General features: G+C 39.3%; 3 protein-coding genes across 4 annotated transcripts in view; 1 reads left to right on the top strand and 2 right to left on the bottom strand.

Moving 5' to 3' along the window:
- Positions 1-3833, bottom strand: part of NTN4 (netrin 4) — a 168985-nt gene extending 165152 nt beyond the window's left edge. The window contains exon 1 of one of the 2 annotated variants that reach the window (XM_043881307.1): positions 3643-3833. The gene's annotated coding sequence lies outside the window, so the exon portion shown is untranslated. Of the gene's footprint in view, positions 1-2450; positions 2632-3642 lie in introns of those variants that run through there. The other variant, XM_043881306.1, reaches the window with a different exon arrangement.
- Positions 3834-3943: 110 nt separating this feature from the next.
- Positions 3944-11572, top strand: SNRPF (small nuclear ribonucleoprotein polypeptide F). The gene is made up of 4 exons (XM_043881309.1): positions 3944-4091; positions 5991-6116; positions 10823-10887; positions 11444-11572. The coding sequence occupies exons 1-4, from the start codon at positions 4089-4091 to the stop codon at positions 11508-11510; spliced, it is 261 nt and encodes an 86-aa protein (XP_043737244.1). The 5' UTR covers positions 3944-4088; the 3' UTR covers positions 11511-11572.
- A 1054-nt stretch (positions 11573-12626) lies between these two features.
- The window catches only part of CCDC38 (coiled-coil domain containing 38), a 35821-nt gene continuing 30099 nt past the window's right edge, over positions 12627-18348 (bottom strand). The window contains 3 exon segments of the mRNA XM_043881310.1: positions 12627-12737; positions 14687-14783; positions 16349-16554. Coding sequence (XP_043737245.1) covers positions 12627-12737; positions 14687-14783; positions 16349-16554 — 414 coding nt within the window.

Below are 18348 nucleotides of genomic sequence, written 5' to 3'. Positions count from 1 at the left end.
AGAAATTTTACTCAAAATTCACCACTGCCACCCTGTGGAAGTACACCAAGGAATCGAACTGAGTTTAAAGTCGGTATTTGAAGCTGGTCATCTGGTTGAGGGGTTCCTAGTCTTTTCACCTCTACATACATGCTCAGTCGCTCAGTCATATCCTACTGTTTGTGACCCCGTGGACTGTAACCCACCAGGCTCTTCTGTCTATGGAATTTTCCAGGCAAGAACACTGGAGTGGGTTGCCATTTCCTTCTCCAGGTAATCTTCCCAACCCAGGGGCTGAACCCACGTCTCCTGCATCTCCTACATTGGCAGACTGATTCCTTACAACTGCACCACCTCTAAAGGGTTTTACTCTCTACCTTTCCCCCAAACTGAATCTATAATTCATGAAACTAAAAACCATCATTTATTGACAATTTACTTGCCCATTTTTATAAAGCAGTTACATCTATAAATGCCAGTTGAGCTTCTGACCCATGATTATTAACTAGTATTTATATTTTTAGTTGATTTCATTCTAATAAAAAGCAAAGGAGCATCAAGTTTTCATCAGTTTTATACAGTCTCTATTAAACGTACTGACCTTTTCCAGTCCTGTGGCAAAAAAAAAGGTCAGCACATTTAATAGAGACTCTATGAAGATATGCAAATGGATCATCGAAAAAGCAAGAGAGTTCCAGAAAAATATCTAACTTCTGCTTTATTGACTACGCCAAAGTGCCGGACCTGCCGGCAAAACGAACAGGTCGAGGACGCAATCACCAGAGCACCTGAGAAACGAAAGACTCGGAAAGATGGGGTTGAGAGGGACGGAGTCAGCTTGTGACTGATTCCGACGACTTTACTGAGGGGTAACATACATATATATGCTAACAGGACTCACCAAATTTTAGATCAAAGACATGCATACGTGCAGAACTGCAGACACTAGTTTTAGCTCAGGATTTTATCTCAACTCTAGCAGAGCAGGGCACCAGCGTCTTACAATCAGTTAAAGGCTACCTAGACATAAACCATTCACAGGAGCCCGATAATCTTATCAGAGTCAGGAAAATGGGCAAATGGTGGCTGCAGCGATTTCCTTGAGGGAGGTGAGAAAGGCCAATTTGCACTTTAACAAATCAGGGGTGGCGGGACAGAGAGGGAGCTTTTGGTCCCTTTCAGGGCCAAGAAGGAGCCTGAGCAGTCAGGCCGGCTCCCGCACCAAAGCCTTTGACTGTGTGGATCACAACAAACTGTGGAAAATTCTTAAAGAGATGGGAATACCAGACCACCCGACCTGCCTCCTGAGAAAGCTGTATGCAGGTCAGGAAGCAACAGTTAGGACTGGACCTGGAACAACAGACTGGTTCCAAATCGGGAAAGGAGTACGTCAAGGCTGTATATTGTCACTCTGCTTATTTAACTTCCATGCAGAGTACATCATGAGAAATGCTGGGCTGGATGAAGCACAAGCTGGAAGAAAGATTGTCGGGAGAAATATCAATAATCTCAGATACGCAGATGACACCACCCCTATGGCAGAAAGTGAAGAAGAACTAAAAAGCCTCTTGATGAAAGTAAAAGAAGAGAGTGAAAAAGTTGGCTTAAAACTCAACATTTAGAAAACTAAGATCATGGCATCTGGTCCCATCACTTCATGGCAAAAAGATGGGGAAACAGTGGAAACAGTAGCGGACTTTATTTTGGGGGGCTCCAAACTCACTGCAGATGGTGATTGCAGCCATGAAATTAAGATGCTTGCTCACTGGAAGAAAAGGTATGACCAACCTAGACAGCATATTAAAAAGCAGAGACATTACTTTGCCAACAAAGGTCCGTCTAGTCAAGGCTACGGTTTTTCCAGTAGTCATATATGCATGTGAGAGTTGGACTATAATGAAAGCTGAGTGCCAAAAAATTGATGCTTTTGAACTGTGGTGTTGGAGAAGACTCTTGAGAGTCCCTTGGACCGCAAGGAGATCCAACCAGTCCATCCTAAAGGAGATCAGTCCTGGGTGTTCATTGGAAGGACTGATGCTGAAGCTGAAACTCCAATACTCTGGCCACCTGATATGAAGAACTGACTCATTTGAAAAGACCCTGATGCTGGGCAAGACTGAAGGCGGGAGGGGGATGACAGAGGATGAGATGGTTGGATGGCATCACTAACTCAATGGACACGAGTTTGAGTAAGCTCCAGGAGTTGGTGATGGACAGGGAAGCCTTGCGTGCTGCAGTCCATGCAGTCACAAAGAGTCGGACATGACTAAGCGAGTGAACTGACTGAACTGATTAAATGTACCATTTGTTAGTTGTTTTGTTTACTTTTAAATGATAAAAAATAGTTTGCAAAGCCTTAATACTACCTGCTAAGTAAGCCAAGTCTGTGGCCTATGTTCATAAACCATTGATCTAATCCAGAAGTTTTCAGTGGGGGACAACTGTGCCACCCAGAGGATGCTGGGCAATACCTGGAGATATTCTTGGTTGCGACAGCTTGGAGGGACGGGGTTGCACGTGGCATCTAGCTGGTAGAGGCTGAGGATGCTGCTGCGATCCATTCATTCTACAATCAAAGGGCAGGCCCCACAGCAAGAACTGTTTGGCCGAAAATGTCAGCAGTAGTGAGGTTGAAAACTGATCTAGTCCAAAATTGTATAAATGAAGAAAGTGAGACCCAGAATAATTAAATGATTTTTCCTTCTATTTTAAAAAACTTAGTCTGATTTTAAATTAGACAATTCATTCAAGGATTCCAGAAATAGAACATAAAACTTGGACAGACATTTATCCAAAAATATACAAGAAGCCAATAAGCACATGAAAAGATGCTCAACATCATCAGTCACTAGGAAATGCAAATCAAAGCCACAATGAGATGGCTTATTAGTAGGATTACTCGGATAACTATTGGAGAAGGAAAACAGCAACCCACTTCAGTATTCTTGCCTGGAAAATCCCATGTACAAAAGAACCTGGAGGGCTACTGTCCTTGGGGTCCCAAGAGTTGGGACACAACCGAAGTGACTTAGCACACGGGATAACTATGATAATATTTTTTAATGTTAAGTGTTGGTGAGATAGTTAAGTTAGAAATCTCACACATTGCTAGTGGGAACATAAAATGGTGCATGCATTGGGGAAAGCAGACTGGTACAAAAATTCAAGTACAGAATTACCAGATGACCCAACAATTCCACTGTTTTTATGAAAAGGATTCATCCGCGATAGCATGAACATCCTCCAACTCAACTATAAAGGCAGTATAAAGACTGTTGCGGGCCTCTGCCCCCAAGGCAGAAGAAAGAGATGTGCGGGAAGACCACCACGCCATATTCTAGACTTCATCTGAAATATATTCTGTACTTGATCTTCTCTGAGTTTCAGCTCCCTTAAGTCTATCCAGCCTTGCTTCTAACTCCAGAGACCCAAACTCGTTCTCCCAGGTGTACAAGGACTAAGGAGACCCCCCACCAGCTAGAAGTAGAAAGTAGAACGTGAAGTCGCTTAGTCGTGTCAGAGTCTTTGCGACCCCATGGGCTGTAGCCCGCCAGGCTGCTCCGTCCATGGGATTTTCCAGGCAGAATACTGGAGTAGGTTGCCATTTCCTTCTGCAGAGGATCTTCCCAAACCCGGGATGGAACCACGGTCTCCCGCACTTACAGGTAGGCTGTTCACCGTCTGAGCCACCAAGGAAACTCCCGCTGGCCAAGCTGGCGAGAAATCACGATCCCTCTACAGGGTCCGCAACAAACCCTCGAGGCAAGATGAGCGTCTCCCTGCCTTTGCTGCGTCGCAGGTACTCATTCTTCCGGCAGAGCGAACTAGCTTGCTTTCCAATGGCCGCTCGCTACCGGGAAGGTACGCACCCGTTGGCGCCTATGGTTGCCAGGAGACAGGCCAGCCACTTTCTCCAATCAGCTTGCATCTCTTTGGGTCCAATCACAGAAGCCAGAAGAGCGGTAGTCTGAGGTGAAAGGTCATGATGCTATTTGGCGGCCATTTCTCTTAAAGCCCTGTGTGGCTACCTCAGTTTCGAGGGTCTCACGACAGTTGCGTCGGCGGCGAGTAGCCTACAGCGTTTCCCCACTCCTGCTGCAGTAGTCGCGATGGTAAGGAGAAAGAGAACGACCGGAGTTGCGTGTGAGAGAGAGGGAGGCTCGCCGGGGCTGGCGGTGGTTTCGCGCGCTTCCCATTCATCCGCGTGAGGCGCCGCGGGCCGGGTGGCCGGCTCTTTCTCCACGCCCTGGTTGTCTGAGGCGCGCCCTCCTTCCGAAGCCCTGTCTTTCGCTCCTTGGGAGCGCTCCTGCCTCCTTCCTCTTCTTTTGAATCTGAGCCTGAGGTGTTCTTGCTGCCTGGGGCCCGGGGTCGGGGTAAAGATAAAGCGACTTTTCACGTCCCACTTTACGCACTCCAAAATCCTGTTTCGTCCAGTGATGTTGGGAGGCCCCACAGCCTTTTGGAATACTGAGCCCAGCCTTTGAGTATTCTCAAATGAATTTGTTCATTTAGTAAATGTTTACTGAGCGCATGCTACCTACCAGGGCCTGGGCCCGGTGAAAGTTCTAGGAATGTAGGGTGAAATTAGTTCTAGGAATATAGAAATATATAGTTCTAGTAATATAGGCTTGGAATGTAGGGTGAAAAGTATTGATGCGGACCGTGCCCTAGGTTAATTCAGTCGGTATGGGAGAAAGACGTTAATCAAATAACGATAAATGTGTACTTGCAAGTAATGTTAAGTGCTGAGAAGGGCGCAATCAGGGTGCTGTGAAGGGCTGCCGTGGTACATCAGAAGGGTGGTTACGGTGTGCAGCTCTTGGAGGAGGGATTTAACCTGAAACCTAAGCATTATGAGAATACAGCTCCTTAAAGAGCAGGAAGAAGTGTATGAACGCCCAGCTTAGGGATCAGGAGCACAGGCTCTAAACCGAGAGGAACACCTGACCAGCTGAAAGAATTGAGAGCAGGCTATAGCCACTTGGCTTCTTAGGCTTTATGAGGGGTTCTGGATTCTACTCCCAAGTGCATTAGGAAGCCATTGAAGCATTTTGAAGCAGAGATAAGATAAAAATAATACTTGCCTTGTGGCTGGTAAGTTGGAGAAAGACAAGAGTGAAAATTGGAGACCCACCTGAAATCACCCCGAATATGTTTATTCTAAGAGGAGTTCAGTAGCCAGGTTTCTTGGTTCTTTTCCTTCTTTGAGCTGATGAGTGAGCAGATGAGGAAAGGGAATAAAGTCTGAATTGACTGGGGATACTATTGGTTTGCTGAATAAACAAGTTTAGGGATGGCCCATAGGTAGGAGACACTGCAAGTCAAAGAAGAGCCAATCCTATCTCCTGGAATTCGAAGTGAAAAGCTGTGGAGCGAGATCTGCCCCCTGCCGCCTCCTGTGGCCTCACACAGAACTAACTCCTATGTCCCAGAGATCACCTTATTGATTCACTATTTCCTCCTTTTACATAGGTAGCCCACCCTGCCTAGATCAGCCCTTTTCCCTCCGGAAATATCTCTCATCCTTTAAAACAAGGGCACTACTTATTTCAGGCAATCCTCCCTTTGCTTTTAACCCCAGATGTTTGGTATCCTTGTACGCAGCATACCTCCTCTTACTGCATTGCAAAATAATTGCCTATTTGTGTGTTTTGACCCTCCCACTGTGGGCTTCATGAGAACAGGGACTGTCATCTGCTCTTTTTTCTTTTCCATTTTTGCCTTTACCTTTGATTCTTTGTGGCCTTAGAACAATGAGTGATGTATATTAGGTATTCAGTGTTTCTTAAGTCAACAATGCATACTTCTGTAAGTTTTGGTGGGTTGAAGATGAAATTGGCTGACTAGGTATTTTAATTTCTCTGAAGCTCTTCAACAAAAGTGAAAATTATGTAATAAAGTGAGAGGAAATCAAGAGTTTGCTTCATTTGGACACCGTAAAGTATTGGTGGTTTAATAAAGAAGAGAATTAATCAAATTGGATTCTTTTTTTGTTGTTGTTCTTTATGCAGAGTTTGCCCCTCAACCCCAAACCTTTCCTCAACGGATTAACAGGAAAGCCGGTAATGGTGAAGCTTAAATGGGGAATGGAGTACAAAGGCTACCTGGTGTCTGTAGATGGCTATATGAACATGCAGGTGAGCTGACGAGTTATAACTGACAAAAATAAAGCAAAATTCAGGAATAAGGCCAGGGAGGATCACTATGTGTGAGATGGGGCACAGATTTCACTCCTAGTGTTTACAAGTAAGAGCTCAGACATTTGGTTCACAGTGCAATAAGACAGATACACTAGAGTGTACAGAAAAAGCACACATTTTTGCAGCACTTAGCTCTGAGAGAAACTTTTCAAGTGAAGTCTTTTGATGAGTGCTAAATGTATAACATCAAAGTAATTTGATAAAATCAATTCTTGAGGGAGAAAACAGACCAACCAAAGGAATTGATGAACTGACTATGCGTCTGTTAAATTAGCTACTGTAAATGTTTCAGCCAGGTTTTACACTTTGTGTTTATTTGTGATTTTAAAATGTATAATGTAAAATTTACCATTTTAATCATTTTCAAGTGTGCAACTCAGTGGCATTAACTACATTCACACTGTTGTGCATCCATCACCATTATCCATTTCAAGAGCTTTTTCATCATCCCAAAGTGAAACTCTATGCCCATTAAACAAGAACTTCCCATTCCCTCTGCCTCCTGGTAAACACTTTTTGTCTTTATTCTAGATACCTCATATAAGTGGAATCTTAAAATATTTGTCCTTTCGTGTCTGGCTTATTTCATTCAGCGTGGTATTTTCAGGGTCCATCCATGTTGTAGCATGTATCAGAATTGCATCCCTTTTTGTGGTTGAAGTAATGTTCCATTGTGTGTAGCAGTCCCTTAGTATCTTGGGGCGTTGGTTCCAGGACCTGCTGGGGATACTGAACTCCACAGACGCTTGGAGTACATAGTTAGTTCTCCATATCGCGGTTCTGCATCAACTTGTCCATGCAGTTCAAACCTCTATTGTTCAAGGGTTTACTGTATATACCTCATTTTACTCATTCTTCTGTTGTTGAATATTTGAATTGTTTCCACCTTTTGACTATTGTGAATAATGCAGTGAACATAGGTGCACATGTATCAGTTAATAGTCTCTACTTTCAGTATGGTAATTCTTTAATTTTTTGAGGAACTGCCAGACTTTTCCATAGCAGCTGCACCATTTTACATTCCACCAGCAATGGATGAGGGATCCAATTTCTTAATATCCTCACCAACACTTGTTTTCTGTTTTTATAATAGTAGTCATCCTAATAATGTCAAGTAGTATCTCATTTTGATTTGTATTTCCTTAATGATTAATGATGTTGAGACCTATTTATGTGCTTACTGGTTATTTACATATCTTGAGGGAAATGCCTATTCATGTCCTTTGGCCATTTTTAAATTGGGGTGTTTGTTTTTTGTTGCTTAATTCTAGTAGTTTCCAGCCACTTTTTTGAAGACAATATTTTGAGGTTATATTTTCCTGAATCACAGGTATTTGTGTGACTGATTAATGACTGATGAATGAATTTTAAAGGGTACCTAGATAGGTGGTCCAGAGAAGGCAATGGCAACCCACTCCAGTACTCTTGCCTGGAAAATCCCATGGACGGAGGAGCCTGGTGGGCTGCAGTCCATGGGGTTGCAAAGAGTCGGGCGCGACTGAGCGACTTCACTTTCACTTTTCACTTTCATGCATTGGAGAAGGAAATGGCAACCCACTCCATTGTTCTTGCCTGGAGAATCCCAGGGATGGGGGAGCCTGGTGGGCTGCTGTCTATGGGGTCGCACAGAGTTGGACACGACTGAAATGACATAGCAGCAGCAGCAGCAGATAGGTGGTCAGTCCAATCGTGACTCCGTGTATTCTATACTGGTTATGTTTTTAAGTGAATACTAATAGGAGCACTTATAGACTCAAAGCTGAGATTTTCCTTAATCTAGAGTTTACCACCCAAACAGACCATGCCCAGGTGCCCGAAGTTCCTGGAAAATTACCTAAGCAGTAATCGTTTACCAGGGCTATAGAAAAATTGGAAGACTAGACCCATTGTGCTAAAAATGTTGCAGACATGGTGGTGATTACACAAGTTTGTGAATATACTAAAAATCACTGACTTGTACACTTGAAGAGAATTTTATGCTGTAAGAATGCTATCTCATTAAAAGAAAGGAATAAAAAAAAATACCTGCCAAATATTTGGTTTTAGAAGTAATGTAGCTTTCTAGTGAACCGGAGAGAGTTATGAAATGTTATCTCTGAGTAACTAACCACATCAGTGATGCTTTTTTGAGTTTGTTCACTGACACTGAATATATCAGTGAACAAAACAAAGTTGCTGTCCTCACGAAGTTTGTGCTTTAGTGATGGAAGATGGTTTTATAGTGTGATATCAGGTAATGGTAGATGCTCTGAAGAAAAGGAAAGCAGAAATGGAATAGTGTGACAGGAGTGTACAGTATTAGATGGGATAGCCAGGGAAAGCCTCTCTGAGGAAGTAAATTTAAGCAGAGACCAGAATTGAGTGAGTGAGTGAAGACTATCTGGTGAAACTGAAAGTCGCTCAGTCGTGTTTGACTGCTTGCGACCCCATGGACTATAGGTCATGGAATTCTCTAGTCCAAGATACTGGAGTGGGTGGCCTTTCCCTTCTCCAGGGGATCTTCCCAACCCAGGTTTCCCACATTGCAGGCGGATTCTGTACCAACTGAGCCACAAGGGAAGCTCAAGAATACTGGAGTGGGTAGCCTATTCTTTCTCTAGCAGATCTTCCCGATCCAGGAATCTAACGGAGATCTCCTGCATTGCAGGTGGATTCTTTCCCAACTGAGCTATCAGGGAAGACCTTTCTTGGGAAAGAGCATCCCAATTTGAGGGAACAGAAAGTTGCAAAGGCTGTGTGACAGAAACATGCTCTTTCTGTTCAAGGCTTGGCAAGAAGGCCAGGGCAGAGTGAGTTAATAAGTATGATAGAGAAGTTGGAGTGGTAGTCATGGAATGCCTTTTAAGTGATAGTAAGACTTTTGGATTTTATTTAAAATGTTATAATATACAAACAGCTCATACAGCTCAATGTAAAAAAAAAAAAAAAATTGGCAGAAGACCTAGACATTTCTCCAGAGAAAACATACAGATGGCTAACAGGCACATGAAAAGATGCTCAGCATCACTAATTATTAGAGAATGCAAATCAGAACTACAATGAGGTGTCACCTCATACCAGTCAGAATGGCCGTCATGTAAATGTCTACAAATGATAAATGCTGGAGAGGGTTTAGAGAAAAGGGAAGCTTCCTAAACTGTTGGTCAGGATGTAAATTGGCACATCTTCTAGGGAATAGTATGAAGGGTCCTTAAAAAGCTAAAATATATAGAGTTACCATATGATCCAGTAATCCCACTCCTGGGCATATATCCAGAGAAAACTAATTCAAAAAGATACATGCACCCCAGGGTTAAGTCTTAAAGAGGAAAATGTAGAATATAAAAAAATGATACAAATGAACATGTTTGCATAAGGGACTCAGAGACAGGGGAAACACACCTTAGGTTACCAAAGGGAAGGACGGAGAGGGATACATTGGGAATTTGGGGTTAACAGATACACACCACAATATGTAAAATAGATAAACAAGGATTTTATATATAGCACAGGAAACTAAAACTACTCTGTATTTTGTAGTAACCTGTAACGGAAAAGAATCTGAAAAATGTTTGTGTAACTGAATCATCTTGCTGTACACTCAAAACTAGCATAGTAATGTAAATCAGCTATAGTTCAATTTTAAAAAAAAATGTGGTAGAAGGCCTTTGAAGCATCATTGTATAATTTAGAAGCCAGTTAAATGTTGATGAACATCTGCTGGAAATAATCACTTTTTAAAAAAAGCTGGTTATCTTTTGCATACAAAACTGTCGGCAGTAATTTCAGGCAAAACCATATCCTCTACGAGGTTATTTTTGTTGCCTAGGAGAAGGAACAGGATCCAGTAGCATGATTGATTCATTAACGTGTTTTAAATGCTTTACCTAACATCCTCTCTAATCCCTGTTTTTCTTTCCCTTTGCCCACTTACCTAGTTTTTGATGGAAATTTACTTGTTTCCTTTCCTGTTCATTTGCTTTTTGAGTCCCAGTAGCACTGACTGTAATTTTTTTTAATTCACAAGTAAAGTTTATTAACTATATGTAGAAGGAAAGCTAAACATTTTGATGTAAAGTTAGAAATTATAATAGAGTTCTCTAAAATAACCATAAAGGTTGCTCTTAATTATTTAACCTCCTCTTAAGAACTTTTTTTTTTCCTGTTTGTTAGCACATATTTTTTTAAAATCCTTATTCAGTTCTTTAGTTTGGTTGTTGAATAATATAAGAGTATTTGGCATTTTAACCATAGCTTTTATACCCATTGGGTTCCTCAGTATGATTGATACAATGTTGTTACCCCAAGAAAAGGTACTGTCTAGTTCTTTAGAACTGAATTATTGAAGCTTATTCATAAATTGGAGAATTCCTGACATGTTAATGTTTAATAGAAATATACATTACTGAGAGATTTTTAAAATTGTGTTGAAACAAGCTTTATTATATATTAGTTCTACATCCATCAATGTTAACTTTACTTAATGTTTTACATGAAATCAAAAAGGACTACAGTAGTATTGGAAAGCTAACCTAATTGTTGTAGATAAATATACGTCATTGGTACAGAAAGGTCTCAGTTAATAAGTTCTCTCACCAGTGTTAGGTATATAATACTGTTTTCCTCTGGTATGATAATACATTTTCTTCTTATTTAATTTAAAGCTTGCAAACACAGAAGAATACATAGATGGAGCATTGTCTGGACATCTGGGTGAAGTTTTAATAAGGTAACAGTGTCAGTAGTATATATAAGGAGTTGGTGATGAGCATTAGAAATACATGTTTAAATAAACTATTAGTGCCTCAATCTCAGACTTATTTTTTTCTAACTACTGTTACTTTAGAATAAAATGCTACAACTAGACTTGAAGAGTCATGAAATTGTTAAACTTGTCAAAGCAGGTTTAAATACTTCGGAGCTGTTCATTCTTAAGGTTTTTGTAGTGTGGATGTTAAACTCTGTAGCTCTTAACTGTGCCTTTTTCAGTGGTTTTAGTTGCAAGAACTTGATTTTGAATTTTGGGTGGGTCTGTCAGCTGTTAGGTATTTGTATTTTACTTTCTAGAACTAGCTTTACACCTCTAAATTCTAGTCATTTTAACAACCACATTGCATAAAAATAGTACCGTGTGCTCTATAACAACCAAAGATCATTTTTTTAAAAGAGAAATGATGTGTTGTAATTTTAGTGTTAATATTTTTGTAATGAAAAAAATCTAGTAATAATTCACATCTTACATGGTTTCTTGTTGAAACAACAAAATGGTGTCTTTCTGTTTACAGGTGTAATAATGTCCTTTATATCAGGGGTGTTGAAGAAGAAGAAGAAGATGGGGAAATGAGAGAATAGCATCTTTGGGGGGGAATTTTTTATATATATTTGTAGACAATAAAAATCTGTTTGGTTTTCAATTTGACTGTGAGCGGCTATTCATGTTCAGATACTTACTTGCATATTCAGATGAAACAGTTCAAAGATTATTCACAGAACTAATGCTTTAAAAGCCACCAAACTTTATTCAAGTTTGTTTTCATGTAAACCCAATGCTGTATTTTTTTTTTCTATGAGAGAAATTTATTTATATTCTTTATAAATATTTGTGAAAGTGGATTTCAGCCCTTGGAATTGTATATTAACTGAGATCTTTTAAAAGTAACTGTTTTCTTTTAAAGTTATTTTTGAGCCACTTTTGACATATATAAAGTTAAATATTTTCTTAGAATTCATATAGATTGTGTTATTTTACTCCGTAGTCAATAAATTATGCATTAACACTGTATCAGTGTAAGCTAAATGATGTATACATTATAGCTAAAATTGAAACACCACCTGAAAATTAAAATAGTTTTGAGTATAGAATACAACAGAAATTGTGACATCAAATGCAAGCTAAAGGCCTATGGTTTGTTCACTTAAGATAATTAAGTTTTCTGAACAGAACACCTTAATGTGAATTAGAAATCAATCTCAAGATTGGTTATGTTCAGACCACATAATGTAGTGGTTTTCATTTAAGTTTTAAACTCCTCAAAATCAGTATTTTAGAGTTGTACATTGTTAAAATGTATACTTCATGGTGATAAAATGTATATTATGAATTTTGCTGTGGATCAGTTGAAAAAAAATTATTTAAAGTCTCATGTTGTCAGAATGCCATTATTGCTCTTAAATGGTCACCTGCGATATAGTCACATTAACGAAGTAGCTGTGGATGTGTATCCCCAATTGGGACAACAGAAGGTATAAATGTTTAGCTATATAAAATAATGGTTAGGATATGGATAATAAAAGTCTTCAACAAAATAATGTAACTCATTTCCAATCATAAGGGTCTTTTAGAATAAGGGCCTGATTTCTGAAATTGGTTAGGCCTGTATGTGTGGCAGAATATTGCCATGACTGAAAAGCAAAATCTACAGAATATGCCTAAGGCATTCTGGTAATAAATGTCTTAACTCCTTCTGTTCAAGTGAAAAAATACTCTTCCTCCAGGGATTTCGTTCTTGTATCCTTGACTAAAAGTAGTTCATGTTTGTTACCAGATGGAGGTTTTGAACGGTAGATAAGTTGTCTGCCCTGCTGAAACAAAAGAAAAAAATATTTTTCATGTAACTGTTTTCTATTGCAGTATAACCCCAGAATACTAATTATTAACTTGATTTCCCCAAAGAATAATATAGTTTAAAATAATCCATTTACAAAGAGATTGATGACTAATGGATGTCCAAACGCAGGCAGAGTTACGTAGCAAATGGAGTACCGTGGTATGCAGAAGACAGAGCAGTTAGGTGTTAGGGGGAAATAGGAGGGTTTAGATAGTCATCAAATAGCTTGTGTTTCAGATACGGTAAGCCATGTTTGAGGCCAACACTTCATTTCTCAGTAACCACCAGTAGGAGGAGTAGCTAGTTTCTCTGGCTAGGAGTCATACTTTCCTCTGCGGAGCAACAGTTACTAGCATTTAAAATCCTGGCTTTTGGAGGTGTTCCAACCAGGAGAGGCTTAGAGACACCCTGAATCATACCTATTTATTCTCTCTGGGGCATATATTCAACTTATGTCATGCTAATTTTTCTCTTTGAACTTTTTCTCTCCCTTTTATTTATTTTTGTTTTGCCTTTATATCTGAATTTGTGTAAATTAAAAGGATAAAAAAACTATTGTATTAGACATGAAATCTGATGAGACATCTGCATTGTGTCTCAGAAAAGGCACCAGCCCTGTGTGTGACCACCCCTGCATTGCAGTATATGTGACATTCCTGGCTCCGGGGAACTAAGTAGCACTGGCAATCCCCACCCCCTGCATTATAACAACAAAAATGTCCTTAGAGGACCAGAATCCTTGAATTCCTTCTCTAATGTCAGATTCCCCCACCTCCCCACCCTGCACCAGTCTCCTTTGATAACCTTTGTTACTAATTCCTGCCTGAGAAAACTGCAATTAAGTGTTCTGAGTGAAAACCTCTTTCAGAGGTCTTCATATATTGTTGACTTAGCAGCATTTTTTTTTTCCAGTTGTCTTGCAGACCAAGTTTGCATTCTCATTTTTAATCTGTTAACTCAGTAAGCATTTATTGACTGTCCATTGTGTGCCAGGCATTGGGGATACAAAGGTCATAAAACTCATCAATGGTCACTTTAACTTGGTGGGCTGAGTAAATAATAGTTTATACATGTAGCAGGGTGTTAACTGGCTAATTATCTCTTGGAAGAAGAGGACAAGTCAGATCTTCATAGGCAGAGTTGAACTAGGTAAGTACAGATCCTTTTAAAAAGTAAAAACTTAAATAAAAATCATTACTTTTTTAACATAGTAATATTAACAGTTACCATACTTCACAACTTCTAAGTACTTCAGTGGCTGGTTGTGAGGAGCATAATAAGCATTCACTACGCGTTAGCTATGACTGTGGTTAGAATCAGCGTCTACATTAGTTCTGCAGATAACTATGAAATTGCTTCCCTAGAATATGATTTCAGACTCAAACTCAGAGGGGGAAGAGAGGCATATAAAAACAAAATGCCCTTCATACCCAGGGGGAGTAATAGACCACATGTACTCGGAAGCTGCCCCATCCTAAACTTCTTATTGAACAGGTTATCTTGAAATAAGAACCTTGGCTTCTGCTTAGATTCTGCTGCTAAATCTGAAGTGACTCTCGGTAAATTATTTTAACTTCAGCTATAAATCTCAGTATTTTCATGATGTGAGAATTAAAAGACCCATCCAGTTATATACAATCCACTGTTATTTTTGCATTTCTCTAGTTTCATGTACCTGGAGCTAAAGAGGCGAGGGAGAAGTTGCTTTTACCAAAAAGTGAGTTTAATGGAGAACTGTAGACCCAATAGTTTGAATTATTCTAAAAATAACAAGGAACCAGAGAGATCAGTTGAAACTGTCAGCAGACTTACTGAAGTTTAACCTGGATAAATTAGATAAGTTAGGTATTTTGTTTTTACATTACAGAAGCCCTCACACATTGATGTAGCTGGACCTATTAATACTAACAAAACACAGACCTTCTTTTTCTTTGGTTGTGCTACTGCTCTTTCCAGGGCAGCTTTTAGCCTTTCCTCCTGGTGTTTCTGTTTCTCTCTCATTTTCTCTTCACGCAACCTGTCAAAAGAGGAAGACATTGTTCCAACTATAAATCACAGTCAAAAAGATCTACATCAATACTATTTGATAAAGAATTACCTAAATATTTTTAAGTCTCCTTTAAGGTTAAATGAAAATAATACTTCGTCTTCCCCCCATAATTGTGGATTTTGAATATTCAGGTGAAATTTCAAGAACAAACCCTGTTTATGTTGAAATGGAAAGAAAGTGCATGTCACTGTTTTGGAAGAAGCAAAATCTACCCAGATCTTGGTCCAAAGCAAGCACCTCAACAGAGCCCTCTCATCATTTCATTTACAGTTCAGTACTTTATATTAATCTGTATGATGGCCACTTGAATTATTGATAGTTTCCAGTTATTTTCCCCTCTTTTTAAACCTTTTTGTTGAAGTATAACATGCAGAAAAGTACACAAGTCACAAGTGTATAATTCAATTGATAAACACAAAAATATACTTTTCAATAAATCTTTTTGAATGTTATCCTCAAGGCCAAGAAATTCTAGTTTTCTTTGCTCTCTTTAGGGTTGTTGTGAGGATAAAATTAAATGAGAACATCTATACACACTGTCTAGTCCACTGCCTGTTGCAGAATAACCACTTGCCAGGTAATGACTATTTTATGGATGTATATAATTATCAATGTAACATTCACTGAGCATTTTTTATGCAAAATTAGGTATTGCGTTAGGTGCCTCCAAACCATGGGAAAAAATCCACTAGAATTCTTTTGATTGAAATGATAAATAATTGGGATTAGGTTCATATATTAATCTCACTGCTAGAAATAGTTGTAATTACACTTAAGTGTGCTTCATATTCAACAAAATCCCTGTAGGATCACCTTAATATATTCTAGTCTTTGTTTTTATATGGGGGAACAATAAATCCCCACACCCCAGTAAAGGGGTAAGCAGTAACAAAGTACCTAGTATGAATGTCTGCTATTAGAGTACTTACTGTGTTCCAAGCATGCTTTAGCGCTTTTCCATAGATTATTTAACTCAGTCCTCACAACAGCTGCATGAGGTAAGTGTCATTGCCGTTTTACAGGTAAGGAAGCTTACTTGTTGTCAGTTAGGAACCAAGGAAAAACCCTCATTACCTAGCTCTTCCAAACAATTTCTTCACAGATTGAATCTCTCTGTAGTTTGCTAATTAAGGAAATTCTAGTCTTAGGCCCTTTCACCACAAGTATGATTCTCCTTCCACATGATAATCCTTTGAATATTTTCATAAGTAGGGAATATTCAATCTGAAAATTCACTTTTTTTCAGACTGAAAGGACCCCTTGCCCATCTGAAACTGTCATTTGTCCCTGGTGAACTCTTTCCTTCACAGTGCTCATTTTACCATTGGTAATGACATTTATTTCATAAGAATATTGATGAAATATTGATGAAATATGAAGAATATATCTCCATACTAAATAGCTCTATGAGGACAGCAGGTCTGAGTTTGATTCCAGTGTCTATATGGCGTATAATAGAGACTTGCCATATAACAGACTTCCCTAATGTTTAAGTCTTTTATTACATGTATATCATAAGACAGTGACTGTACCTTTGCCGTCGTTCTTTCTGTTTCATCCTCTCAATTGCCTCCACATTTTCTTTGGGAATGGAGTCAATGAGATCACTCAATTCTACCAGGCGAGACTCTACTTTTACCAGCTTTTGAACTGGGTTGAGGCTTCCAACCTCAGCATCTCCAATGCAGACTTTGTATACTTGGTTAATTTTTTTACTAAGAGAGTCTATCAGTTTTTCCTGAGATTAAAAAGAAAAGGAGAGCAGAAAACATCTCATTACTGTTTGCTTGTTCATTCAATAAATGTAAAATTCCCCTTTAATATATTGTAATGAAAAGGCTTTTATTAATATGTTCTACTAAATACTTCCTTTTTTAAAAGAAAAACTTTAATACAACATCAGAACAGTGAAAAAAAAAATGCAGCAGTCCATTTATGTCATAAATTATAGTCAGAGCAGGCTTCCCTGGTGGTTCAGGGAAAGAACTCGCCACAGTGTGGGAGACCTGGGTTCAATCCCTGGGTCTGGAAGATCCCCTGGGGGAGGGCGTGGCAGCCCACTCTAGTATTCTTGCATGGAGAATCCCAGTGAACAGAGGAGCCTGGGGGACTGCAGTCCATGGGGTCACAAAGAGACACAACTGACCGACTAAGCACAGGACATAGAGCATTACTATAATAACACCCTGGATTATTTCTTTAAAAATATTTCAGTCTAGGTATAAAGTAATTTAATAGGATGCTTGAATGTTTTTGTGTATCATTCCCATTCAAGTAGACACTACATAAACATTTAAATCCTTTTTTTTCCCCACTTCAGTACACTTTCTAGCAGCAGTATGTGAACTCTCTTTTTTGTGCTTACTACCCTAATTGCTAACACTATAATCCTGTCTGACAGTTATCTGCATACATGTCTTATTGTCCCTTATAGACTGTAAGCACCTGGAAGGCAGGAGCTATTTCTTATGTTTATACTTATATCTAAAGTAGTACCTTGCATGTAACTATGCACTTAATAAATGTTTGCTGAATAAATGAATGCATTCTCAGAGGGAAAAAAGTTATAAGCAAACAGCTTCCCAGGCTGGCCTACAAACATTTTGTTTCCATTCTCTCCATCTGGAAGCCATTCCAGTCTTCTAGTCTAAGCGGAAGTAGGCCACACCTTGCTGAGCCCTGTACCTGGCCACTGCGCCGTATTAACTGTTGGTAGAGATGTTCGAGCTTGTAGGTAACATGTTTCGGGACCGTAAGAAAGCTCTCTTTCTGTGTCTCCACTGTATACCCGGCATTCGCAGATAAAAGGATCTCAATAAACTTCTGGGCAAAGGAAATTGTTCTGGTAGAATCCTGCCCCCATTCCTGCTTCTGCTCAAGAAGATGAGAATCACCATAAAGCCATGGGCAAATAATACTCAAGACAGCCGTGGCTCCAGGAGCCATGGGAAACCCCTCCTGAAACCACAGACTCATTACAGAGCGACCAGCACTTGGTCACAAATCAAGACCTGTCACCAATAGTTGACCTCAAACAGCTTGTCTCTCCCACCTAGTTTAACAAGCTTTCTGATGGTCCTATTTACTATAAAGCCCCCTTTCTTTCCTCCTACAGTAACACTTACTGTACTCCCTACTTATATTTAAAATATGATTTTAGGAAGCTTGGAGAAATATCTAAAATAAAAGGAAAACAAAAAAAAAAAAGTCCTGTTTGCCATAAAACTCCTTTTTTCTCCCCCTTTCTAAATGACATTTCTATCCCCTGTTTATACTAGCAACACATTCTTTTTAGAAATTTTAGATATATAGAAAAATATAAAAGGAAAAAACTAAAAGTAACTCATCAAGGGGATAAAATATTGTACATTGGACATGGAAATGATTACTGCAGTGTGTGTCACTAAAAGTATATATTCTGAGAAAACATCTTGAATGTGAGAATGATTAGTAGTTGATGGAAGTTTTTTGGAGGCAACCTCTTAAACATTTAGAACTGTAGACATGGATGGTCAACAACCTTTCATCATGT

Source organism: Cervus elaphus, chromosome 22 (genome assembly GCF_910594005.1).
Source record: "Cervus elaphus chromosome 22, mCerEla1.1, whole genome shotgun sequence".
Classification (NCBI taxonomy): Eukaryota; Metazoa; Chordata; class Mammalia; order Artiodactyla; family Cervidae; genus Cervus; species Cervus elaphus.
This window is presented reverse-complemented; position numbering and strand designations above follow the sequence as displayed.

Coding starts and splice junctions, on each gene's coding strand:
- SNRPF (XM_043881309.1), top strand. Junction 6,117..10,822: donor ATGGCTATATGAACATGCAG/GTGAGCTGACGA, acceptor TTTAATTTAAAG/CTTGCAAACACAGAAGAATA. Junction 10,888..11,443: donor CTGGGTGAAGTTTTAATAAG/GTAACAGTGTCA, acceptor TTCTGTTTACAG/GTGTAATAATGTCCTTTATA.